The sequence below is a fragment of the Lissotriton helveticus genome, chromosome 3_2 (assembly GCF_964261635.1).
Source record: "Lissotriton helveticus chromosome 3_2, aLisHel1.1, whole genome shotgun sequence".
Classification (NCBI taxonomy): Eukaryota; Metazoa; Chordata; class Amphibia; order Caudata; family Salamandridae; genus Lissotriton; species Lissotriton helveticus.
In genome coordinates, this window is record NC_136062.1 from 478,760,419 (window position 1) to 478,788,411 (window position 27,993).

The window sequence follows — 27,993 nt, forward strand, 5'->3', positions numbered from 1 at the left end:
AGAATGTTAGGGACACATCATGGACTGCGCTTCTTCTCTGTGGTAGAATGTCAGGGACACATCATGGACTGCCCTTCTTCTCTGTGGTTGAACGTCAGGGACGCATCATGGACTGCGCTTCTTCTCTGTGGTAGAATGTCAGGGACACATCATGGACTGCGCTTCTTCTCTGTGGTAGAATGTCAGGGACACATCATGGACTGCCCTTCTTCTCTGTGGTTGAACGTCAGGGACACATCATGGACTGCGCTTCTTCTCTGTGGTTGAACGTCAGAGACACATCATGGACTGGGCTTCTCTGTGATAGAACGTCAGAGACACATCATGGACTGCGCTTCTTCTCTGTGGTTGAACGTCAGGGACACATCATGGACTGGGCCTCTTCTTTGTGGTAGAACGTCAGAGACACATCATGGACTGGGCTTCTTCTCTGTGGTTGAACGTCAGCGACGCATCATGGACTGGGCTTCTTCTCTGTGGTAGAACGCCAGGGATACGTCATGGACTGGCCTTCTTCTCTGTGGTAGAACGTCAGGGACACGTCATGGACTGGGCTTCTTCTCTGTGGTAGAACGTCAGGGACACGTCATGGACTGGGCTTCTTCTCTGTGGTAGAACGTCTCGGACACGTCATGGACTGGGCTTCTTCTCTGTGGTAGAACGTCAGGGACACATCATGGACTGGGCTTCTTCTCTGTGGTAGAATGTCAGGGACACATCATGGACTGTGCGGCTTCTCTTTGGTGGAACGTCGGGGACACATCATGGTCCAGTATTCTTCTCTGTGGTAGAACGTCAGGGACACATCATGGACTGCGCTTCTTCTCTGTGGTAGAACGTCAGGGACACATCATGGACTGCGCTTCTTCTCTGTGGTTGAACGTCAGGGACACATCATGGACTGGGCTTCTTCTCTGTGGTTGAACGTCAGCGACGCATCATGGACTGGGCTTCTTCTCTGTGGTAGAACGTCAGGGACACGTCATGGACTGGCCTTCTTCTCCGTGGTAGAATGTCAGGGACACGTCATGGACTGGGCTTCTTCTCTGTGGTAGAACGTCAGGGACCCGTCATGGAGGGGCTTCTTCTCTATTGTTGAACGTCAGGGATGCATCATGGACTGGGCTTCTTGTCTGTGGGAGAACGTCAGGGACACATCATGGACTGGACTTCTTCTCTGTGATAGAACGTCAGGGACACGTCATGGACTGGGCTTCTTCTCTGTGGTAGAACGTCAGGGACACATCATGGACTGGGCTTCTTCTCTGTGGTTGAACGTCAGAGACACATCATGGACCGGGCTTCTTCTCCTTGATAGAACGTCAGGGACACATCATGGACTGGGCTTCTTCTCTGTGGTAGATCATCGGGGACACATCATGGACCGGGCTTCTTCGCTGTGGTTGAACGTCAGGGACACATCATAGGCTGGGCTTCTTCTCTGTGGTTGAACGTCAGGGACACATCATGGACTGCGCTTCTTCTCTGTGGTTGAACGTCAGGGACACATCATGGACTGCGCTTCTTCTCTGTGGTTGAGCGTCAGAGACACATCATGGACTGGGCCTCTTCTTTGTGGTAGAACGTCAGAGACACGTCATGGACTGGGCTTCTTCTCTATTGTAGAACGTCAGGGACGCATCATGGACTGGGCTTCTTGTCTGTGGGAGAAACGTCAGGGACACATCATGGACTGGACTTCTTCTCTGTGATAGAACGTCAAGGACACGTCATGGACTGGGCTTATTCTCTGTGGTAGAACGTCTCGGACACGTCATGGACTTGGCTTCTTCTCTGTGGTAGAACGTCAGGGACACGTCATGGACCGGGCTTCTTCTCTGTGGTAGAATGTCAGGGACACATCATGGACTGTGCGGCTTCTCTTTGGTGGAACGTCGGGGACACATCATGGTCCAGTATTCTTCTCTGTGGTTGAACGTCAGGGACACTTCATGGACTGGGAATTCTTCTCTGTGGTTGAACGTCAGACACATCATGGACTGGGCTTCTTCTCTGTGGTTGAACGTCACAGATACATCATGGACCGGGCTTCTCTATGGTTGAACGTCAGGGACGTATCATGGACTGGGCTTCTTCTCTGTGGAAGAACGTCAGGAACACGTCATGGACTGGGCTTCTTCTCTATGGTTGAACATCAGGGACGCATCATGGACTGGGCTTCTTCTCTTTGGTAGAACGTCAGGGACACGTCATGGACTGGGCCTCTTCTCTATGGTTGAACGTCAGGGAGGCATCATGGACTGGGCTTCTTCTCGGTGGTAGAACGTCAGGGACACGTCATGGACTGGGCTTCTTCTTTGTGGTAGAACGCCAGTGACACGTCATGGACTGGGCTTCTTCTCTATGGTTGAACGTCAGGGACGTATCATGGACTGGGCTTCTTCTCTGTGGTAGAACGTCAGGGACACATCATGGACTGGGCTTCTTCTCTGTGGTTGAACGTCAGGGACACATCATAGGCTGGGCTTCTTCTCTGTGGTAGAACGTCAGGGACACATCAAGGACCGGGCTTCTTCCCTGTGGTTGAACGTCAGGGACACATCATGGACTGGGCTTCTTCTTTGTGGGAGAACGTCAGGGACACGTCATGGACTGGGCTTCTTCTCTGTGGTTGAACGTCAGGGACACATCATGGACCGGGCTTCTTCTCTTTGGTAGAACGTCAGGGACGCATCATGGACTGGGCTTCTTCTCTGTGGTTGAACGTCAGGGACACATCATGGACCGGGCTTCTTCTCTTTGGTAGAACGTCAGGGACGCATCATGGACTTGGGCGTCTTCTCTGTGGTGGAACGTCAGGGACACATCATGGACTGGGCTTCTTCTTTGTGGTAGAACGTCAGGGACGCATCATGGACTTGGGCGTCTTCTCTGTGGTTGAACAACAGGGACACATCATGGACTGGGCTTCTTCTCTGTGGTAGAACGTCAGGGACGCACCATGGACTGGGCTTCTTCTTTGTGGTAGAACGCCAGTGACACGTCATGGACTGGGCTTCTTCTCTATGGTTGAACATCAGGGACGCATCATGGACTGGGCTTCTTCTCTGTGGTAGAACGTCAGGGATACGTCATGGACTGGGCTTCTTCTCTGTGGTAGAACGTCAGGGACGCATCATGGACTTGGGCTTCTTCTCTATGGTTGAACATCAAGGACGCATCATGGACTGGGCTTCTTCTCTGTGGTAGAACGTAGGGGACACGTCATGGACTGGGCTTCTTCTTTGTGGTAGAACGCCAGTGACACGTCATGGACTGGGCTTCTTCTCTATGGTTGAACATCAGGGACGCATCATGGACTGGGCTTCTTCTCTATTGTAGAACGTCAGAGACACATCATGGACCGGGCTTCTTCTATATTGTAGAACGTCAGGGACACATCATGGACTGGGCTTCTTCCCTGTGGTAGAATGTCAGGGACGCATCATGGACTGGGCTTCTTCTCTGCGGTTGAACATCAGGGACGCATCATGGACTGGGCTTCTTCTCTGTGGTTGAACGTCAGGGACACATCATGGACCGGGCTTCTTCTCTGTGGTAGAACGTCAGGGACACATCATGGACTGGGCTTCTTCTCTGTGGTAGAACGTCAGGGACACATCATGGACTGGGCTTCTTCTCTGTGGTAGAACGTCAGGGACGCGTCATGGACTGGGCTTCTTCTCTGTGGTAGAACGTCAGGGACGCATCATGGACTGGGCTTCTTCTCTGTGGTAGAACGTCAGGGACACATCATGGACCTGGTTTCTTATCTGTGGTAGAACGTCAGGGACACATCATGGACTGGGCTTCTTCTCTGTGGTTGAACGTCAGGGACACATCATAGGCTGGGCTTCTTCTCTGTGGTTGAACGTCAGGGACACATCATGGACTGGGCTTCTTCTCTGTGGTAGAACGTCAGGGACACATCATGGACCGGGCTTCTTCTCTGTTGTAGAACGTCGGGGGCACATCATGGACCTGGTTTCTTCTCTGTGGTAGAACGTCAGGGACGCATCATGGACTGGGCTTCTTCTCTGTGGTAGAACGTCAGGGACACGTCATGGACTGGGCTTCTTCTCTATGGTTGAACATCAAGGACACATCATGGACTTGGGCTTCTTCTCTGTGGTAGAACGTAGGGGACACGTCATGGACTGGGCTTCTTCTCTGTGGTAGAACGTCAGGGACACATCATGGACCGGGCTTCTTCTCTATTGTAGAACGTAGGGGACACGTCATGGACTGGGCTTCTTCTTTGTGGTAGAATGCCAGTGACACATCATGGACCGGGCTTCTTCTCTGTGGTAGAACGTCAGGGACACATCATGGACCGGGCTTCTTCTCTATTGTAGAATGTCAGGGACACATCATGGACTGGGCTTCTTCTCTGTGGTAGAACGTCTGGGGCACATCATGGACCTGGTTTCTTCTCTGTGGTTGAACGTCAGGGACACATCATGGACCGGGCTTCTTCTCTGTGGTAGAACGTCAGGGACACATCATGGACTGGGCTTCTTCTCTGTGGTGGAACGTCAGGGACACATCATGGACCTGGTTTCTTCTCTGTGGTAGAACGTCAGGGACGCATCATGGACTGGGCTTCTTCTCTGTGGTTGAACGTCAGGGACACATCATAGGCTGGGCTTCTTCTCCGTGGTTGAACGTCAGGGACACATCATGGACTGGGCTTCTTCTCTGTGGTAGAACGTCAGGGACACATCATGGACCGGGCTTCTTCTCTGTTGTAGAACGTCGGGGGCACATCATGGACCTGGTTTCTTCTCTGTGGTAGAACGTCAGGGACGCATCATGGACTGGGCTTCTTCTCTGTGGTTGAACGTCAGGGACGCATCATGGACTGGGTTTCTTCTCTGTGGTTGAACGTCAGGGACACGTCATGGACTGGGCTTCTTCTCTGTGGTAGATCATCGGGGACACATCATGGACTGGGCTTCTTCTCTGTGGTTGAACGTCAGAGACACATCATGGACCGGGCTTCTTCCCCTTGATAGAACGTCGGGGACACATCATGGACTGGGCTTCTTCTCTGTGATAGAACGTCAGTGACACGTCATGGACCGGGCCTCTTCTCTGTGGTTGAACGTCAGTGACACATGATGGACTGGGATTCTTCTGTGTGGTTGAACGTCAGAGACACATCATGGACTAGGCTTCTTCTCTATGGTTGAACGTCAGAGACACATCATGGACTAGGCTTCTTCTCTATGGTAGAACGTCAGGGACGCATCATGGACTGGGCTTCTTCTCTGTGAAAGAACGTCGGGGACGAATCATGGACTGGGCTTCTTTTCTGTGAAAGAACGTCAGTGACACGTCATGGACCGGGCCTCTTCTCTGTGGTTGAACGTCAGTGACACATGATGGACTGGGATTCTTCTGTGTGGTTGAACGTCAGAGACACATCATGGACTGGGCTTCTTCTCTGTGGTGGAACGTCAGGGACACATCATGGACCTGGTTTCTTCTCTGTGGTAGAACGTCAGGGACGCATCATGGACTGGGCTTCTTCTCTGTGGTTGAACGTCAGGGACACATCATAGGCTGGGCTTCTTCTCCGTTGTTGAACGTCAGGGACACATCATGGACTGGGCTTCTTCTCTGTGGTAGAACGTCAGGGACACATCATGGACCGGGCTTCTTCTCTGTTGTAGAACGTCGGGGGCACATCATGGACCTGGTTTCTTCTCTGTGGTAGAACGTCAGGGACGCATCATGGACTGGGCTTCTTCTCTGTGGTAGATCATCGAGGACACATCATGGACTGGGCTTCTTCTCTGTGGTTGAACGTCAGAGACACATCATGGACCGGGCTTCTTCCCCTTAATAGAACGTCGGGGACACATCATGGACTGGGCTTCTTCCCTGTGATAGAACGTCAGTGACACGTCATGGACCGGGCTTCTTCCCCTTGATAGAACGTCGGGGACACATCATGGACTGGGCTTCTTCTCTGTGATAGAACGTCAGTGACACGTCATGGACCGGGCCTCTTCTCTGTGGTTGAACGTCAGTGACACATGATGGACTGGGCTTCTTCTCTGTGATAGAACGTCAGGGACACATCATGGACTGGGCTTCTTCTCTGTGATAGAACGTCAGGGACGCATCATGGACTGGGCTTCTTCTCTGTGATAGAACGTCAGGGACGCATCATGGACTGGGAATTCTTCTTTGTGGTTGAACGTCAGGGACACATCATGGACTGGGCTTCTTCTCTGTGGTTGACTGTCAGGGACACATCATGGACTGGACTTCTTGTCTGTGGTTGAACGTCAGGGACACATCATGGACTGGGCTTCTTCTCTGTGGTTGAACGTCAGGGACGCATCATGGACTGGGCTTCTTCTCTGTGGTTGAACGTCAGGGACACATCATGGACTGGGCTTCTTCTCTGTGGTTGAACGTCAGGGACACATCATGGACTGGGCTTCTTTTCTGTGGTTGAACGTCAGGGACACATCATGGACGGGGGGGGGGGGTGTTCGATCCTTTAATATTTTGGATGGTTTTTGTGCGCTGATGTATATCCTATGCAGTGTAAAAATAGGTTTTTTGTAGTGTAGCAGCACTGACTATGGAATACAATGTGCTTAAAGATCTTGCCATAACCATCCCAGTTCTTGGTTTTTAAGCTTATTCCCTTTGTTGCATGACGCGAGCGCATCCCGTTTCCCATGTCAAGCACCGAGCTTCCTATCACTTCGACACTTCCTTGTTGCGTACGTTATCTGCCATATCTCCATCGTGTTGCATATATTTAAACCTCCAATGCGTTGACCTTAGTATTTCCATCCTTGTTTCCCATTGGTCAGAGCCAGCATCATCTATCCAATCCCTCTCATTGAAGTCCCCTGCCTCCATCAGTGGTTTAGAGAGTTCATCCCTCACACTCTCTGGCATACCTAGGGATAACCATGTCAGCAGCCTGCTGTAGCACTATGTGCCCCATCGGGCCCCTATGCTGTACCATACATTGGCTGATGCCCGTGTGCCCCATCCAGCCCGATGCTGTACCATACATTGGCTGATGCCCGTGTGCCCCATCCGGCCCGATGCTGTAGCATACATTGGCTGATGCCCGTGTGCCCCATCCGGCCCGATGCTGTACCATCCATTGGCTGATGCCCGTAGCGTCTTTGAACGAACCTTTACCTCCTTGTTGGCATATCCCAGTTGTTGGTTCCTTGTACATATGTGCTCTACTAGATTGATGTGTAATTCCTGTTAACGTTGCAGTTGCTATATTGGGCAGTGCTTGAAAATGCAGGGGAGCCTTAGACCCTCTTTCACCAGTTTTCTTCTTATTTTTTTCCATGAAAGCCTTCTACTTTTAGATGCTCAGAGGAAGCTACTTGGGTTGCCTTGTATTTTTTTTAATCTCTTTTCTATCAAATTGTATCTGGACACAGTGACACAGAAAAATAAGCTTCAGAATGCTGCACATGTTAAGCTGATTGATGCTTCCAATCATTGCTAATTGCAAATTCTGAGATGTTCCTATCAATATATGTTTCTCTTAGGCCATCTTAAGTAAGTTCTTAGATGGGAGCTTCCGTAAGCTCTGCGTGATGGTACTCCCTAAATATCTGACCGCTTTTGCTGCTACTCTGCGCTCCGTCCTTATGTTCCACATTGTCTTTCCGTCCAGGCTTTATTTCAAAGATGTCCATAAAGTCTATGAAACTTACTTGCTATACTAGTAAAGGTCTTGTGGTGTGACGTGGCCTTGTTTATTTCAGACGTATAGAAGACTGTCACCTGCGTAGAAAGCTAGCATTCTCCTCTACCCCATACACTCAAAGGGTTGATGTCCGATGTACCCCTGTTCTTTTCACTAATGGTTCAATATAGAAATCAAAATGTAATTGGGATCATTGGTGCCCCGGCCGTGCACCCCTTTGAGCTCTTCCTGCTTCTGTGAGATTCCATGAACCAGGACCTTAGCGTAAGACTTTACGGATACCTTTGAAATAAAGATCAGATGGAAATTATGACGTGGAACGTCTGACAGGAGGAAAAAAGATTCAGTGCTTCACCTGTGCTCGATCCGCCTTCTCTCTGGGGACCAACAAGTCTAACACTTTGCAATCCGTTAATAACTAACTATGCCGCTCGTTCAAAGTTCTCGGACCTTTGACTGACTGCAGGGCTCTGCAGAGTATACCTCTACAGGCTCTCTCCTGACGCAGGGCTCGCTCTTCGAAACCTTTACCCATCACAGGCTCTTACTCCTTCTCCTCCCAACCATACAAAGCGTGGGCAGCCTTCTGAATGTATAATGAAGGGTAATGACACCATCCAGAATAAGGCCTCACCCAGAGCCCTAAAGGGAAATCATGATGGGTCGGCACTGTAACACCAACTCCAAAGTATGTTACCTTAAAAGGTCTCCTTTCCTTGTTCATATGTTCTTATTTGACTGGGTGTCCTTTCCATGATTATAGGTTCTTCATTGGTAGGGCGTCCTTCCTTGTTCACAGGTTCTTCTGTGATTGGGTGTCCTTTCATTGGTCATAGGTTCTTCAGTGGTTGGGTGTCTTTCCTTGTTCACAGGTCCTTCTGTAACTGGTTGTTCTTTCCTTGATTAATAGGTTTCCCATTGGTAGGGTCTTCCTTTGTTGGTGACAGGTTCTCCTTTTTTTTTCTTCCAGAGTTTTATATAGCGCGAACTAGACCCGAACCGAATCAGGTATCAGAGCGCTTTACATAGCACCAGTTACATTACATGAGGACACACTTTCATTTTAGGCACAGGGAGATTAAGTGATTTGCCCAGAATCACAGGAGGTTTTTGGTGTTGTTACCGAGACTCGAACCCAGATCCGAGGTCGAGCGCCTTAGCCGTTAGGCCAACCCCTCTCTCCTTCTGTGACAGGGTCCAGTGCTTAATTTGAGCAGGTGTGTTCAGGTGCTCAGCACCGGCATTTTTCACAGGGCGGGAGCTACAATTTCTGACCCTGCAGGTGGTGGTCTCAATATTAATTATTCAAATTCAAAATAAAAAGAATAACATGCATTGCATGGTGACTGGCTGGTAAATGTTCATAGACAGGCCAGCATACACCTGTCCAGGCAGGCATGATTGTGTGTCACCACGTTAGTGATGATGTCATGACGCCAATCACAAATCCAAGAAGTCATCGACAAACTATGTCTTGAATTCTATTCCCTGAGTCTGCTGCACCCTGCCACTGCCTGAGCCTAAAGCCTCCCATTAGATAATTGTAGGTGGGGGCTGGCTCATGACGGAGTTGAGGTAAGGAAGCTGCGAGAGCACATTTGGAACTTGGGAGTGAGGGCTCTTGCGGAAGAATAATCGAAAGTAAGTGTGGAATTTGAACTTGCGGTGTAGCCAGAGTAGCATATCCTGTAGCCCTGCATTGCTGCTATCATCAACGTGCTCGATGCGGCTGTGGACCAACACAACTTTTGTGCGCCATGGCGTCACCAGTAGAATCTGTGCGCTGCACCCCAGCATGGTAATTGCTGAGCGTGCGTGAGTCCAGTAGGCACCACAGCCATACTTACCGGATTGGCAGCATTACGGCTGGGGACAATGCCTGTGTTGTAGCAGGAAGGGTCACAGCAAGCTGAGCAGTGGATGCCGATGCCGTCGCCTTCCCTGGACCTACTAATTACAGGCAGCACTAGCAGTGACATGACCTGCCGTGCTCAAGCAGCCGCCTGTTCCGCAATAAACCCAGTCATACCACACTGATTAATATATGCAAAAAAGCATTTTCATTTGGTGTACATTTTGTTTTTGCACTCGGTGTAGGTAAAAAAGTAAAACACATGTCATCTTCCACTTCTTTAGGCAAGACAATAGGAAAATGCAGAGTTCAAAATAGCAGGGACATGTACAGGCTGACGACAGGGGTCACAGGCAGCAGCAGTGTTATAGATGAGAGAGAGAGCAGGAGTAAAGAGGAGAAAGAAACAACAGGAGAGGAGAGAGATAAGACGGAGTTAAGAAGAAGAAAAGGAGAGCAAATCAGATACAAAGAGAAAGCAGCCATGATGTGAAGAAGAGAGCATTAAGCAGAGAGAAGATAGAATGGAAGGATGTAGGGGACAGGACAAAGGAGGAAAAACAGACAAATGATAAACTGGAGACACAGCTAATCACTGCTAGAGAGTGATAGCAAAGAGCCAAGATCGAGGAGAGAGAGAGAGCAGAGCATGGATAAAAGTGAAGAGGAAAAAGGGCAGGGCTAGAATGAATAGAGGGCAAATCAGAAATACAGGGAATAAGGTAACACACCAGGTGTGACAAAGATGATAGAAAATAATTAGAGAAGTGAGAGGATAGACTCTTAGAGCAAAGACTTAGGGGACAGACAACAGATCAAGGTTAGAAGATAGAGACTGAGGCAGTGAGAGTGTTAAAGTGGGGCTCACCGGAGGAAGATGTGAGCTGTGGCCTCATTGACAACATGTTCAGCACCTGCACTTCTTTTTTTACAAATTAAGCACTGGACCATGTCCTTTCCTTGATTATAGGTTCTTCAGTGGTAGGGTGTCCTTCCTTCTTCACAGGTTCTTCTGTGATGGGGTGTCCTTTCCTTGGTCATAGGTTCTTCAGTGGTAGGGTGTCCTTTCCTTGGTCATAGGTTCTTCAGTGGTAGGGTGTCCTTTCCTTGGTCATAGGTTCTTCTGTGACTGGGTCTCCTTTCCTTGATCATAGGTTCTTCAGTGGTAGGGTGTATTCTCTTTGCTTGTAGGTTTTCATCAGAATGGCCTCATATGTTTTGGATGCAGGTTAATCTGTGGTAAGGTGTTTATAGGGTCTCTATTGGTAGGGTGTCCTTCCTTGGCCATAGGTTATTTCATGAGAGGATGCCCTGCCCTTGGTTATAGATTATTTTGTGTTATGGCGTACTTTCTCAGGTTGGAAGCTCTTCTGTTTACAGGTTTTTCTATGGGAATGTGTGTTTTGTCTGCTGCTCATTTTTTTTCCTTCTGATTGTCATATTTTCAGCTTAACAATATTCTTTCTTTGGTTTTCAGGGTTTTCTATGCCTTAATGTGCTTCCTTTGGGCTTTACGCCTATGGATGTAGATGTATCTTGCATATGGTGTCCTTTCCTTGTAGGTAGATTCTTCAGCAGTGACGTCCCCTTCCTTTGTTTAGGTTCTACTGTGGTATGGTGCATTTAATTTGGTGTTCTTCTATGCTAGGGTGTTATTAGTGTTTCTTCCTTGGTAGAGTATCCGTGCTTTTTGTTACTAGGGCCTTCCATCTGCTTGATCCTTTTATCTTTGGTTGTTTGAAGATTCTTCTTTGGTACAGATCTTTCCATTGGTTGGGAGTTTTCTAGATTAGGGTGTGCTTGTTTTTATTTCTGATCTAGGATGTGTCTTTTGCTTGTAGGTGCTGCTCTATGGTTCAACGTACTACTTTTGCTTGTAGGCACATATGAAAGTCTGCTGAATCTAGGCTCTTCGGTGTGGCTGTGTTTTTTGCTTTGGATGTTAGTGTGTCTATGTGTTATTCTGTACTACTGTTTCCCTGCTGTTGAAGTAAGTTGGTCCCTAGACTGCAATTTTTTGTTTTTGGGTGGAGAGTCTTTTTCATTTGTGGTTTACCTGTTGCAGAGCACTCTTCATTTGGTTGTGAGATGTTTATGTCCGGGTTTTCTTTGGTGGTTATTGTTATGGTACAGTATTTTTGCTATTCTTGTTAGTCTTTTGTAGGAGGGTTTCCTTCCATTGATTGCACTTTTTTCCTTCATTAGGGTGCCTTAACAGAGTTGAAAGTTCATCTCTTTTAGGATTACCTTTTCTCTCTTTCTCTTCTTATCTCTTTGTCTACGGTAGGGTGTTCTTCCATTAGTTGTATTTTCTGTTCAGGTAGGGTATCCTTTTTTGGATGCAGGTTCTGCTCCTTAATCGCAGTTCCTTTGGTTGCAGGTTTTTTTGAGGTTGCCTGTTCTTCCCACGGTTGTGGTTACTTCTCCAATTTTGTATTATTCTTTGGTGGAGATTCTTTCATTCTTTTCATGTGGCAAGGTATTACGCATTTGGTTGCAGGTTTTTTCTATATTCACTGTTGACTTCTTTTGTAATTTCTTTAGTAGGCTACTCCTGACTTTTTTGCTGTTTTAGTTTTTTCCTCCGTAGGGTGTTCTTCCTTTTGTTGTCAGTTTTTTGTGTGACAAGCTGTTCTTTCTTTGGTTGTGGTAGATTATTTTACAATATGGAGTTCTTCCTCTGGTTGTTGAAGTACCTGTGTTAGGATGGCTTTATTTTCCAATTAGTCTTTTCTGTTGTCGACCTCCTGTCAGTTCGATCTCCTGTTGTGTTTATGCTTTGTGGGGATGGAATGAGATGTGGGTCATGTATGCAAGATGAAGTATAGGAAGGAACGAGAGGAGAAAGCAGCAGACTTGGATGGCTCCTGTATTGATCCTCCCTATGTTCCTCCTCAGCTACCACTCGATGTCTTCAATAACTACTTCAGTCTTGGATTTGATGCCCGAGTGACGCTGGAGTTCCACGAATCTCGAGGTACGTCCATCACACTTTCATTTGGGTCTTGTCAATGGAGGTAGAACAGGGCAGCGATGTTCAAGATGTCTTAGAATGGAACACTACAACCACCTGGAACAATATCTTATCCACCCCAAGCAAGTGCTTGATGATGACATCTCCTGGCCATATGTACTGGGCCTCTCTCTTTCCCCAGTGTTCCCTAGCCTGCCCTGCACCTCATCCATTGGACTCTTAGCTGCACTCTGACCTGATTCGGCACAGAGTGGACCCTCGCTGGGACACCACTGTGTACTGAGATGGTGACTTACCATCTAAGATGGAAGCCTAGATCTTTAGCGGGGCCCTTGGATCTTGTGCCGGGCCCTTGGAACACTGCATTGAGTTGATAGAAGGCATGGGAAGGGCTGAGTTGATTGCAGAGAGGCGGGAGGGCTCAGTTAACTGTAAACATAGATCGGGTTGAGATGAACGTGTCGGGTGAAGGGTGGAGTTGATGGGCAGTTTGAAGAACGTTAGATCTGACAGGAGTGATGGGGGACAGGTGTAGTTTATTGGAGGGGTGGGGAATGAATTGTGAATGCATTGAATTATGCCAAATATTTGTCTCCTAATTTTTCTTTACTTTGTATACTTATATTTTCTTCCCTATTCTGTCCTTTTCCCCTTCTTTTGCTGCTGTTGATAATCTCCTCTCCCCGCTTAACTGTACCTTCATATTTTCACTTTGCTGATGTTCTTCCCACAGAAGCCAATCCTGAGAAGTTCAACAGCCGGTTTCGGAATAAAATGTTCTATGCTGGGGTATGTGAGCCTCTGGTTCTGGGTGTTGGGGAGGGGTGTGCAGCTTTTGTTATGCAGTATTTGGGAGTGAGGCCAGTGCTTATAGAATCTGTGATAGGGCAGGGTATTCCTTCTCCTTGAGGAGGGGAAGGGAGCAGATGCAGGCCTGGTTTTTAGTGCTGGGGAGAGGTTGGGTGCTGGTCTTATGCTAGGTTAAGGGGAGCGGGTTATGCATCTCTTGTAATTTGCCACTTGATAGTGGGTGCTGCAGCTCTTGCCATGCTCTATTTGATAGTGGTTGGTGCAGCTCTTATGCAGTTTGGTAGTAGGCGGTGCATCTCTTGTCGTGCACTATTGCAGGTCTTGTAATGCACTGTTTGATAGTGGGTGCTGCAGCTCTTGCAACGCACTGTTTGATAGCGGGTGGTGTTTGACAGGCCTGGACGTAGTTCGTGGAGTTTCGCTACATGGAAGTCCATGAAGTGACAAAAAAACTCTGAAGAGTTCTGCAAGTGGCAGAGTGCGGTGCGAACTGCCATTTGCGCTGATCTTCCTGCCGCTCAGGTAGAAGTTTGCACTACGCGGAGTCGAGTTTTCTGCACTCTGCGAGCTCCGCGGAGCTCAGAGTGCAGAAAACTCCGCAAATTTCACGAATGGAGCGGAGTTCACCTCCCAGGTCTACTGTTTGATAGCGGGTGGTGCAGATTTTTGTGAGCTATTTGATAGCGAGTGCTGCTACGCTTGTGCAGTTCTTCTTATGTGCCTTTTTGCTCTTTGTGTTGCAGAGTGATTAGATGGGTCTCTTCTTGGTGTTTGGAAGCTGGAATGTGTAGTTCTTGTTCTAGGTTACTGGATGTGGTTCAGTGCTGCTTTCGGTCAAGTTGCTAGAGAGGAGTTGGTGTAATTCTTACATTGGTACTGTGATGGTTAGTTAGCGCTTCTGTTCTGGTTTATGTGCAGTGGGTAGGGGTAGATCACGGCATTACAGGGTTGATGGGTGCTGAATTTGCTCTAATGGGAATGAAGTAGTAGCAGATCTTTTTTATTACATCGATGTTAATGAGTGGGTCTGTGAAGCGCTCAGTCCTGTAGAGTGGGTTGGTGAAACCATTAGTCTTGTAGAGTGGGTGAGTACGGCTTGTGACACTGTAGAGGGGTGGGTACAGCTCTTGGCGCTTAAAGTCGGTGGGTGCAGCTCTTGGTCCTGTAGAGTGGATACGTGCAGGTCCTGGCTTTGTAGAGTGGGTAGGTGCAGCTCTTGGCACTGTAGAGTGGGTATATGTAGCTCTTAGTCCTGTAGAGTGGGTGGATATAGCTCATGGCCCTGTAGAATATACAGTTGTAGCTCATGGTACTGTAGAGTGGGTAGGTGCAATCACTGGTCTCGTAGAGTAGGTGTATGCAGCTCTTGGCCATGTAGAGTGGCGATTACAGGTTTAGTCCCTGTAGAGCAGGTAGGTACAACTCTTGGCCTCGTGGAGTGGGTGAGTGCAGGTCCTGGCCCTGTAGAGTAGGTGGGTACATCACTTAGCTCTATAGGGCGGTGGAACAGCTCCTTAGCCCTGTAGAGAGGATAGGTGCAACTATTGGCCTTGTAGAGTAGGTAAGTGCAGTTCTTGGCCGTGTAGAGTAGGTAAGTGCAGTTCTTGGCCGTGTAGAGTAGGTAAGTGCAGTTCTTGGCCGTGTAGAGTAGGTATGTGCAGCTCTTGGCCCTGTAGAGTGCGTAGGTGATAGTGGGCACAGCTCTTGGCCCTAGAGTGGTGGGTACAGTTCCTAGCCCTGTAGAGCGCGTAGGTGGAAGTGGGTACATCTCTTATTCTTGTAGAGTGGGCAGGTGCAAGTGGGCACAGCTCTTCGCCCTGTAGCGTGGACAGTTGTAGCTCTTTGTCCTGTAGAGTAGGTAGGTGCAGCTCTTTTTGGTCTATCGATGTTGGAGAGTGAATATGTGCAGCTGTTCTCTGGCCTGAGGGGGTCGTTGTGCAGCTGCTTCGACAAGTGATGAGACACTTATGGGTGGGGGGTCTCACCAGGACAGCCATGATTTAGGCGCAAGAAGTCTGAACCTGTTTCTGACATTTCCCTCCTCTTTCTCCCTCCATCTGCCCTTCTTTGCTCTACTCCTGCTGGTGCACCACCTGCATCCTCGGTCCCCTGCAGACAGCCTTCTCCGACTTCCTAACGGGGAGCTCCAGAGACCTGGCCAAGCACATCAAAGTGGTGGTAAGTAGAGCCTGCCCTGGCTGCTGGAGGTAGGGGTGTGTGGGGAGGGGGTGGAGGGGAGGCTTCAGCCGGTAGGAGTTGGGCAGGCGGGGGCTTGTCTTAGCGTTAGTTCTTCTCCCACCCAAAATTCTACCTGTGTCGGTGCTCTAAATGGGCTGAAATAAGGGGGCAATGCTCTAAAATGGACCTGCCCAAAGAAGCATAACCTGAGATCCTTCCCCAAAGGCGAGGGCTATGTGATTAAGAGCCAAGTTTGAAATATGTGCCCTAAACTCCTGTGCTGCTGGTGGCCCAGGACCAGTATCTGGCATCTGGGATGTGTCTGAGTTTTCTTTTGTTGCATCCATACATTCCGCCCAACTACCACTGCATGCCTTAAACAATCCACACCTTTGAGGTTTGCGCATGCTTATTTTCTAATTAATCACAGAAAAATTGTTATTAAGGATTATATCTAACTAATTTTTAATATATGAGACTGAATTTGGCATTAGTAAGGCCTTTGGCAGGGGTAGCTGTTGTTGTGGTGTCTAATTCACTCTTGTTTTTCCCTTCACATCACTTTCCTTACACTCTCACTATTGGACACTTATGCCATATTTCCGACCACAGCCTTCTGAACTCCCTCATCTGCACCTCTGACATGCCCCTCTCTCAACTGCACCTCTGACATGCCCGTCTCTCATCTGCACCTCTGACATGCCCGTCTCTCATCTGCACCTCTGACATGCCCCTCTCTCATCTGCACCTCTGACATGCCCCTCTCTCATCTGCACCTCTGACATGCCCCTCTCTCATCTGCACCTCTGACATGCCCGTCTCTCATCTGCACCTCTGACATGCCCCTCCCTCATCTGCACCTCTGACATGCCCCTCTCTCATCTGCACCTCTGACATGCCCCTCTCTCATCTGCACCTCTGACATGCCCCTCTCTCATCTGCACCTCTGACATGCCCGTCTCTCATCTGCACCTCTGACATGCCCGTCTCTCATCTGCACCTCTGACATGCCCCTCTCTCATCTGCACCTCTGACATGCCCGTCTCTCATCTGCACCTCTGACATGCCCCTCCCTCATCTGCACCTCTGACATGCCCGTCTCTCATCTGCACCTCTGACATGCCCCTCTCTCATCTGCACCTCTGACATGCCCCTCTCTCATCTGCACCTCTGACATGCCCCTCTCTCATCTGCATCTCTGACATGCCCCTCTCTCATCTGCACCTCTGACATGCCCCTCTCTCATCTGCACCTCTGACATGCCCCTCTCTCATCTGCACCTCTGACATGCCTCTATTCATTCTGTCCTCCTGCTTGGAGTTTCTTGTGACACTTTCCCTTCTCCATCTCTCTCACTCTCATACACCACACAACAACTCCACATCATACACATACTCCACATCACTATCCACATACACACTTTACATACTTTAAACCATACACACCCTCAATCTGTAAACTCAGCATTTTATTTTCCTTTATTTCAACAGCTGTGTAACTCCTTTACTGACTTTCCTATAGAATCAAAACTAAAATGGCACATATGTGACAAACAAGCTAAGGAAATGCAGTATATGTAAAAGCAAGTACCGTTAGCCAATGGATGAAGTGAAGCAAGTGAACTGTAACAAAGGACCGCTTCCCTACCAAGGATTACCTTAAGAGTTTTTACAATTGTTGAGTAATCGATTTAAGTTTTGCCTACAAAATTAAGCACACAATTGAGACCAGTTTTTAAAGTCTGAGACCCGGCAGGACCCCACCTCACATAAACCCTTGCTCTTCATTCTACATCCTGTGGGTGCTGGAGTCCTCTGCGCGAGTGGCATGTGTGAGATAGTTATTTTGCTAGTGTCCGCGTGGGGTTAAGGAAGGAGTATTGTGGGGTTATGCAGATCCTGGATCTTTAAAGTGACGTCAGATGCATTAATGCCTTCTTTTTCCCTGCTCCTTAGTGCGACGAGACAGACCTGACCTCCAAGATTCAGGAACTGAAGCTTCAATGCATCGTGTTCCTCAACATCCCCCGGTAAGAACAGTGGTGGGCAAGGCGCTCGAAGGAGAGTGGGCAGAGTGTCGCAATCTGTCTCCAGGAGACCCCATGTACCCCCAAACAAAAACTGGGCCAAGCATTGCATGTGGCCGCATCATTTTCTATGTAGTTTGTCTGAAAGGTACATGTTTTACTTTTGCAAGCAGTTTTGTATGTCAACTAGTACCTCATTCCAATGCTCTAGTAACAGCACAGCATCCAGGAGGGATACCGGCCAGGCAACCAAATCTTATCTGTTGACGAGAAAGTACAAGTACAAGAGTCTTATTTGAACAAACTGCATGCACAACAAGCACGAATATTTGGTATGAGTAGGAAGGGTGTGAGAGATACAGTCATACCTGTTGTGTGCTTATGCAAAGCACTTCAGAAGATGGTATTCCTTGTGTACATGTGAGTGCAGTAGACTGTGCAAGATGGCATAAGGTGTTGCATAGCTTGTAGTGGTTGTGTGTCTTCACCCAGTGTGTTGCGGTGGCAGAAAGTCACTGCGTACTGGATGATGGGGTTTGACAGATGTGTGGAGTGGCTTCGGGGGCACTGGGTGTTGTGTCCACCTTACATGTGCGTGCTTTGCTTAAATGGTGTATGCCTTAAGAGAATGGATCTTATGTCTGGAAATAGATGTGAGATGGTGTTGTGTAGGCCTCAGGAGAAGATGTGTCTGTTGTGGCATGTTTTTGTACTGTGTGATGGGTGGTGGTGTTTAGTGGAGTAGTACTGATTGGGTTTGTCTTTGTGGTGTGCTGCCTCAAGTGTGTGCTGTGTGTACGAGGATTGATGGCATGCAGTAAGTGTCCGGTATACCCAATCCTAAAGGGATCCAACCCACTCAATATCCGTATACCCAGGCATGTAGGGATCCCACACCCTTAATGTTCAGTATATCCAACTGTGAAGGATCCCACTCCCTCAATGTCTGGTACACCCAGTCCCAAAGGGATCCCTCACCCTCAATGTCTGGTATACCCAGCCCCAAAGGGATCCCTCACCCTCAATGTCTGGTATACCCAGCCCCAAAGGGATCCCTCACCCTCCATGTCTGGTATACCCAGCCCCAAAGGGATCCCGCTCCCTCAATGTCTGGTATACCCAGCCCCAAAGGGATCCCACTCCCTCAATGTCTGATATACCCAGCCCAAAGGGATCCCTCACCCTCAATGTCTGGTATACCCAGCCCCAAAGGGATCCCTCACCCTCCATGTCTGGAATACCCAGCCCCAAAGGGATCCCTCACCCTCAATGTCTGGTATACCCAGTCTCAAAGGGATCCCTCACCCTCCATGTCTGGTACACCCAGCCCCAAAGGGATCCCTCACCCTCCATGTCTGGTATACCCAGCCCCAAAGGGATCCCACTCCCTCAATGTCTGATATACCCAGCCCCAAAGGGATCCCACTCCCTCAATGTCTGATATACCCAGCCCCAAAGGGATCCCTCACCCTCAATGTCTGGTATACCCAGCCCCAAAGGGATCCCGCTCCCTCAATGTCTGGTATACCCAGCCCCAAAGGGATCCCTCACCCTCAATGTCTGGTATACCCAGCCCCAAAGGGATCCCTCACCCTCAATGTCTGGTATACCCAGCCCCAAAGGGATCCCTCACCCTCAATGTCTGGTATACCCAGCCCCAAAGGGATCCCTCACCCTCAATGTCTGGTATACCCATCCCCAGAGGGATCCCTCACCCTCAATGTCTGGTATACCCAGCCCCAAAGGGATCCCGCTCCCTCAATGTCTGGTATACCCAACCCCAAAGGGATCCCTCACCTTCAATGTCTGGTATACCCAGCCCCAAAGGGATCCCGCTCCCTCAATGTCAGGTATACCCAGCCCCAAAGGGATCCCTCACCTTCAATGTCTGGTATACCCATCCCCAGAGGGATCCCCCTCCCACAATGTCTGGTATACCCAGCCCTAAAGGGATCCCTCACCCTCAATGTCTGGTATACCCAGCCCCAAAGGGATCCCACTCCCTCAATGTCTGGTATACCCAGCCCCAAAGGGATCCCACTCCCTCAATGTCTGGTATACCCAGCCCCAAAGGGATCCCACTCCCTCAATGTCTGGTATACCCAGCACTAAAGGGATCCCACTCCCTCAATGTCGGGTATACCCAGCCCCAAAGGGATCCTGCTCCCCCCTCAATTTCTGGTATACCCAGCCCCAAAGGGATCCCTCACCCTCAATGTCTGGTATACCCAGCCCCAAAGGGATTCCTGCTCACTCAATGTCTGGTATACCCAGCCCCAAAGGGATCCCACTCCCTCAATGTCTGGTATACCCAGCCCCAAAGGGATTCCTGCTCACTCAATGTCTGGTATACCCAGCCCCAAAGGGATCCCTCACCTTCAATGTCTGGTATACCCAGCCCCAAAGGGATCCCACTCCCTCAATGTCGGGTATACCCAGCCCCAAAGGGATCCCTCACCTTCAATGTCTGGTATACCCAGCCCTAAAGGGATCCCGCTCCCCCCTCAATGTCTGGTATACCCAGCCCTAAAGGGATCCCACTCCCTCAATGTCTGGTATACCCGGCTCCAAAGGGATCCTGCTCCCTCAATGTCTGGTATACCCAGCCCCAAAGGGATCCCTCACCCTCAATGTCTGGTATACCCAGCCCCAAAGGGATCCCTCACCTTCAATGTCTGGTATACCCAGCCCCAAAGGGATCCCACTCCCTCAATGTCGGGTATACTCAGCCCCAAAGGGATCCCACTCCCTCAATGTCTGGTATACCCAGCCCCAAAGGGATCCATCACCTTCAATGTCTGGTATACCCATCCCCAGAGGGATCCCCCTCCCACAATGTCTGGTATACCCATCCCCAGAGGGATCCCCCTCCCACAATGTCTGGTATACCCATCCCCAGAGGGATCCCACTCCCTCAATGTCTGGTATACCCAGCCCCAAAGGGATCCATCACCTTCAATGTCTGGTATACCCATCCCCAGAGGGATCCCCCTCCCACAATGTCTGGTATACCCAGCCCCAAAGGGATCCATCACCTTCAATGTCTGGTATACCCATCCCCAGAGGGATCCCACTCCCTCAATGTCTGGTATACCCAGCCCCAAAGGGATCCATCACCTTCAATGTCTGGTATACCCATCCCCAGAGGGATCCCCCTCCCACAATGTCTGGTATACCCAGCCCCAAAGGGATCCCTCACCTTCAATGTCTGATATACCCAGCCCCAAAGGGATCCCTCACCTTCAATGTCGGGTATACCCATCCCCAGAGGGATCCCCCTCCCACAATGTCGGGTATACCCAGCCCTAAAGGGATCCCGCTCCCCCCTCAATGTCTGGTATACCCAGCCCCAAAGGGATCCCACTCCCTCAATGTCTGGTATACCCAACCCCAAAGGGATCCCTCACCTTCAATGTCTGGTATACCCAGCCCCAAAGGGATCCCTCACCCTCAATGTCTGGTATACCCATCCCCAGAGGGATCCCTCACCCTCAATGTCTGGTATACCCAGCCCCAAAGGGATCCCTCACCCTCAATGTCTGGTATACCCATCCCCAAAGGGATCCCGCTCCCTCAATGTCAGGTATACCCAGCCCCAAAGGGATCCCTCACCTTCAATGTCTGGTATACCCAGCCCCAAAGGGATCCCTCACCCTCAATGTCTGGTATACCCAGCCCCAAAGGGATCCCTCACCCTCAATGTCTGGTATACCCATCCCCAAAGGGATCCCGCTCCCTCAATGTCAGGTATACCCAGCCCCAAAGGGATCCCTCACCTTCAATGTCTGGTATACCCAGCCCCAAAGGGATCCCTCACCCTCAATGTCTGGTATACCCAGCCCCAAAGGGATCCCTCACCCTCAATGTCTGGTATACCCATCCCCAAAGGGATCCCGCTCCCTCAATGTCAGGTATACCCAGCCCCAAAGGGATCCCTCACCTTCAATGTCTGGTATACCCATCCCCAGAGGGATCCCCCTCCCACAATGTCTGGTATACCCAGCCCCAAAGGGATCCCTCACCCTCCATGTCTGGTATACCCAGCCCCAGAGGGATCCCACTCCCTCAATGTCTGGTATACCCAGCCCCAGAGGGATCCCCCTCCCACAATGTCTGGTATACCCAGCCCCAAAGGGATCCCTCACCCTCCATGTCTGGTATACCCATCCCCAAAGGGATCCCGCTCCCTCAATGTCAGGTATACCCAGCCCCAAAGGGATCCCTCACCTTCAATGTCTGGTATACCCAGCCCCAAAGGGATCCCTCACCCTCAATGTCTGGTATACCCAGCCCCAAAGGGATCCCTCACCTTCAATGTCTGGTATACCCATCCCCAGAGGGATCCCCCTCCCACAATGTCTGGTATACCCAGCCCCAAAGGGATCCCTCACCCTCCATGTCTGGTATACCCAGCCCCAGAGGGATCCCACTCCCTCAATGTCTGGTATACCCAGCCCCAAAGGGATCCCACTCCCTCAATGTCTGGTATACCCAGCCCTAAAGGGATCCCGCTCCCCCCTCAATGTCTGGTATACCCAGCCCCAAAGGGATCCCGCTCCCTCAATGTCTGGTATACCCAGCCCCAAAGGGATCCCGCTCCCTCAATGTCTGGTATACCCAGCCCTAAAGGGATCCCGCTCCCCCCTCAATGTCTGGTATACCCAGCCCCAAAGGGATCCTGCTCCCTCAATGTCTGGTATACCCAGCCCCAAAGGGATCCCGCACCCTCAATGTCTGGTATACCCAACCGCAACGGGAACCCGCTCCCACAATGTCTGGTATACCCAGCCCCAAAGGGATCCCGCACCCTCAATGTCTGGTATGCCCAGCCCCACAGGGATCACACTACCTCGATGTCTGGTATGCCCAGCCCCCGTATCCCACTACCACAATGTCTGGTATACCCAGCCCCAAATTGTAATTGTAATTGTAATTAAATTTGTATAGCGCATTAATCACCCGAAGGTCTCAGAGCGCTAGCAGAAGCATGAAAGAGTTGCCAAAAATCTGATAACTAGAAGAGCCACGTTTTTAGGAGTCTGCTGAATCTCATATGGTTGGATTCGGCTCTGATGTTAAGCGGAAGGGCATTCCAGGCAACAGGGGCTAGTTCAGAGAAGGATCTGTCACCATTCTTGACAGTACGAACTTTGGGAATGGTGAGGAGGGACTTGTTGGCGGACGGGAGAGATCTGACCGGACAGTAGTTGACGAGCTTCTTCTCTAAATGTTTGGGGCCTTGCCCATTGATGGTTTTATGGACTAGGCAGCACACTTTGAAGTTTATGCGCTTCCTGATGGGAAGCCAGTGGAGGGTTCTAAGATTAGGTATAGATGGGGAGCGGGGGGGGGTAGATCAAGAACCATCCTGGCTGCCGTATTCTGTAGGACCTGGAGTTTGGCCAGAAGGCTCTCGTTGATGGAGGCAAATAGAGAGTTGCCATAATCCATCCGGCTGATAAGGCCTTGGACTAGGGGCATATGCGAGGAGAGGGGAATCCATTTAAAGATTTTCCTGAGGTTGCGCATCAGCCCAAAACTTGTGTGCACTATCTTGTTGACATGACTGGCAATGGACAGCTTGTCGTCAATTGTCACCCCAAGGTTTCGGACCGCGGATTTGGGAGGGGGACAAGTCCCTAGTGATAGTGGCCATCATTCGTCATTCCAGTGTTTGCGGGCATTACCAAAAAGCACGATCTCCGTTTTGCCAGCGTTGAGTAACAAGAAATTGTTGGTCATCCAATCCTTGATTGAGATCATGCACCTTTGGAATCTGAGTTTGGTGTCATTAGGGTCGGGGCCTAGGGTGATCAGTAGCTGCGTGTCATCAGCATAGGACACGGTATCAAAGCCGTGCGCCATGATTACTTGTGCAAGGGGGGAAACATAAAGATTAAATAGAGTAGGGCTCAGGATTGATCCCTGCGGTACTCCTTTGTCGTTATCTTGGCTGTTAGAGGTAAACGACCCAACTTGCACCTTGGAGCGCCGTTCGGTAGCTCTTAATCCAAAGTAGAGCAGGGCCCTCGACACCCATCTCCAGCAAACTCTCCAGGAGAATGCTGTGGGAGAAGGTGTCGGAGGCCGCCGACAGATCAAGCAGGACCAGGATGGCAGATTGTCCTGTGTCGAGTGTCAGCCTGATGTTATCTACAATCTCTAGCAGAGCTTTTTCCGTGCCATGGTGGGCCCTGAAGCCTGACTGCGACGGATCAAGCAGCTGGTTGGCCTCTAGGTGATTGCATAGTTTCTTCGTGATTAGAGATTCCATAACTTTCCCAAATATCGGTAGGAGGGAAATTGGGCGATAGTTGGGGGGTAGTTTGGGGTCAGCTGAGCGCTTTTTAAGGATCGGTCTTATGATCGCCTGTTTCCAGTGGGAAGGGACAGAGGAATGGGATAGTGAGAGGTTAAGGGTTTTAGTGAGAGCGGGGATCAATGCAGGCGCAATCTTTGCGAGAATATGAGAGGAAGCTGGATCTGTGGGTGATCCGGATTTAATTTTATTCAATGAATGGGCTACTTCGGATTCTGAAAAAGGTAGGAATTCTTTGAGGACTGCAGCAGGCGGGTGAGAAGATAAGACAGCCTGATTGGGAGATAAGCGAGGAGTCCTAGTGTTGGTTGGATTGGGGAAGGATGCATGAATAGTATTGATTTTGTCCTGGAAATAAGATGGAAGGGTGTCAACCCAGTCCTGGGACTCAATAGGAGGGGGTTGACATGCCTGTGGGTTTGTGAAATCTTTGACTATTTTATATAACTCTTTATGTGAGTTAGTAGCCGAAGTAATCCTATTCCCCAGATAGGTTATTTTTGCTAGAGCAATCTCATTCATGTACAGCCTATGTGCAGCTTTGTAGAGTTGTCTGTCGGTTGGGTCCTTAGTATGTCGCCATTTACGTTCGGCAGTCCGAGCCAGCTGTTTGGTTATATCTAGGTCGGGGGTGAACCAGGGGGAGAGTTTGTAAGGGCCTCTGGATAGTTTGTTTTGGGGGGCGATTACATCTAACGTAGAGGTGATCGCTTTTTCTAGGGCCGATGCTACCTCGTTAGGGTCACTGCACTCTAAGATGTATGGGGGAGAGAAATGAGCGGTGAAGGAATCGTAGTTGATCTTATTCCATGGCCTGCTCCATTTCACATAGGGCTTGTCCAGCTGTGATACCTTTGTAGAGATGTGAATCCTTATGACAAAGTGATCTGACCAAAGGACGGGGAAAGATTAGTCAACCACCACTTTGGGTGAATTTGTGAATATAAGGTCTAAAGTGTGGCCCGCCTTATGAGTGGGATTCCTGCTCCCTCAATGTCTGGTACAGCCAGCCCCAGAGGGATCCCTCTCCCTCAATGTCTGGTATACCCAGCCCGAAAGGGATTCCTGCTCACTCAATGTCTGGTATAGCCAGCCCGAAAGGGATTCCTGCTCACTCAATTTCTGGTATAGCCAGCCCCAAAGGGATTCCTGCTCCCTCAATGTCTGGTATACCCAACCCCAAAGGGATTCCTGCTCCCTCAATGTCTGGTATACCCAACCCCAAAGGGATTCCTGCTCACTCAATGTCTGGTATACCCAACCCCAAAGGGATTCCTGCTCACTCAATGTCTGGTATACCCAACCCCAAAGGGATTCCTGCTCCCTCAATGTCTGGTATACCCAGCCCCAAAGGGATCCTGCTCCCTCAATGTCTGGTATACCCAGCCCCAAAGGGATCCCGCTCCCTCAATGTCTGGTATACCCAACCCCAAAGGGATTCCTGCTCACTCAATGTCTGGTATCCCCAACCCCAAAGGGATTCCTGCTCACTCAATGTCTGGTATACCCAACCCCAAAGGGATTCCTGCTCACTCAATGTCTGGTATACCCAGCCCCAAAGGGATTCCTGCTCACTCAATGTCTGGTACAGCCAGCCCCAGAGGGATCCTGGTCACTCAATATCTGGTATACCCAACCCCAAAGGGATCCTACGCCCTCAAAGTCCGATATACCCAGTCTCAATGGAACAGCATAACCAATTTGAAAGGGATCTCACTACCATAGTTTCCAGAATACCCAATCCCTCTTTGTCTAATATACCAACATCCCAAAGGATTGCACCCCCACACCGTCCAGTATACCCTGTCTCATTGGGACTCCATCCCCTTTGTGTCTAGTATACCCAATCTCATGGGGGTCGCAGCCCCTCCCTGTCCAGTATACACAATCTCATGATGATCGCTGCCCCTCAGTAACCTGCTTACCTAATCCCAAAGGGATCCCAGACCCCTCACTGTCCAGTTTACTCAATCCAAAAGTGTTCCTGGCCCCTCAGTGTCCAGTGTACTCTTCGTTCCTCTGTTGTCCCCGATTCCATATAAACTATCCTCTTTATTGCAAATTGGACACAGTGAACTGATTTTTTCTGCAGCAGCGACTGGTACGGTGCAGTTTTTACCCCATTACTGTGTTGTATTCCTTTGGCGAGGCTCTGCCCTTATTCTTTGTGGTGGTACTGTGCTCTGTTATTTATGCCTACATTATCTTTATGCAGGTTCTGTACTCTCTTTGATGCGGATGCCTTGTAGTGACTTTAGACTGGGACTCTGCTACTATGTTTATGAATAATCTATACTTCCTTTATGTTGTACAGGTACTGTGCGGGCACGATGCCATGGGGGAATCCAGGCGAGCACCACGACTTTGAACCTCAGCGGCATGATGATGGCTGCATCGAAGTCATTGGCTTCACCATGGCCTCTCTGGTAGGTGTCGAAGCATGAGGGGGGGTGGGTTGTGTTAATGCATGTACCTAATGTGTCGCTTATATCCAGGACAGGAAATAGGCCAGATGTGTACATGTCACCTGCAAAGACCCCATCCAAGGTTGAACATTTCTGCGGGCTTAGTCAGCGGCTGATCCTAAAGAGATACAGTGCAATGCTGATTAAGTAATTGCGCATTTGTTGAAAGTGAGGCCAAGGTGTGGACATGCCCTTTGGACCACTCCTAAGTGTTCATTCCTGTCTTTCAAGTTATGAGTTGTTGGAGTCAGCCCGTGCTTGACCCCTAATAACTAGCCCGTACGTGGGCTCCGCTGGCTGACCCATGTGTGGACCCTGCTGGCTGGCCCGTGCTTGAGCCCCTCTGGCTGGCCCTAATGACTAGCCCGTGCTTGGGCTCCACTGGCTGGCCCGTACACTATTGATCTGATTTTTTTCTAACCCTAAATTAAGCATATTAGATTCCCTTCCTCTTCCATGGACAGACCACAATTTAATTCACTTTTGGTGGGATGCTATCCAGGAGGGATGTCGAAAAATTCCTGTTCACACATCAAAACTTTGGCTTTTCTCTAACATCCCCCAGGCCAGTCTGGTCACTGCCATAGACAATACAAGACTCCCTCCCTCTGGCCCACTTGAGGCAGACACTATTGCCTATGATAACTGAGTTCACTCTGCGACAGAACTGCTGCTTCCCGCTCCCCCAGCCGCCCAGCTGGTTGGATGAAGCCCTCTTGTCCCTGGTTTAATGAAGGTCTTAGACCGGCCAAGAAACCTGTAAGACAGCAGAAAGAGCTTGGAGCTGCCATTATAGTTTAGAGGACACGAAATACAAGTCTGCTCTCAAAAACGATTCCAATCTAATTAATTTGACCAAGAAAACCTTTAATGAAGAGCAAATTGATAAGGCAGAGAATAAGCCCACTGACATTTTTAAGATTGTCAAAAGGTTCCTTGTCCCTCTGTATGCCACCACAATGGAGATTTGTCGGCCTTACGATGTTAGCCACTGGCGGCCTTTTTTAAAAAGAAAATTACGGAAATTCTAAGTAATCTGGAGTAATGAACTCTATGGACCTCTGTCTCCCCGTCGATAGCTGATGCCCTTTTTCCTGCGTTGACTCTACTCGGGCAGAAGTCGAGGCGCGCGGTACATTGAAGATCGGATCTTCTGGTGATCCCTGTCCTCCATCTGATTGAGCAAAGGGAGGGGATGTCATTAACCTAGTTCTAAACTCTCTTATCAATAGATATCTGGGGTTGTTCCCTCTGTCTGGAAGCAGGCTAAGATTCTGCCCCTTTTTAGGTCTCGGCTAGCGTAGGCTGCGCATGCGCAGTCTCGCTTGCGAGATCTTGTGTTTCTAGGGTAGATTTCACTAGCAAGCTTAAGCCCCGCCCCTCTTTTCCATTGGCTGGTGTCACTGTTTAGGGTAAACGGTGGCAAGCCATTGGAAAAGAGCGTCCTCTGACGTACACTTTTCTCTTTTAGAGCCCTCCCTTTCGGATTAGCTTCCCCGACTTCCTTCTGCTGTAAAAGATTTGTTATCTTTATGGGGCCTGCCCCATGAAGATTAGAAACCTTTTACAGCAGAAGGAAGTCAGGGGAAGAGAAAAGTCTACGTCAGACAACCGCTTTCTTCTCCCCTGTCCTGGTTTCAAGCTCCCCTGCTCGCTGCTCCTCC

The 27,993-nt window shown here is 49.6% G+C and overlaps 1 protein-coding gene across 12 annotated transcripts in view; it reads left to right on the forward strand.

The window, feature by feature from the left end:
• DGKZ (diacylglycerol kinase zeta) overlaps positions 1-27,993 on the forward strand; it is an 818,573-nt gene that overhangs the window by 613,620 nt on the left and 176,960 nt on the right. For all 12 annotated transcript variants that reach the window (XM_078684405.1, XM_078684404.1, XM_078684403.1 and 9 more), the window contains 5 exons: positions 12,456-12,534; positions 13,265-13,320; positions 15,457-15,519; positions 17,475-17,548; positions 26,179-26,290. In XM_078684405.1, the coding sequence (XP_078540531.1) occupies positions 12,456-12,534; positions 13,265-13,320; positions 15,457-15,519; positions 17,475-17,548; positions 26,179-26,290 (384 nt within the window). The remainder of the gene's footprint in view (positions 1-12,455; positions 12,535-13,264; positions 13,321-15,456; positions 15,520-17,474; positions 17,549-26,178; positions 26,291-27,993) is intronic.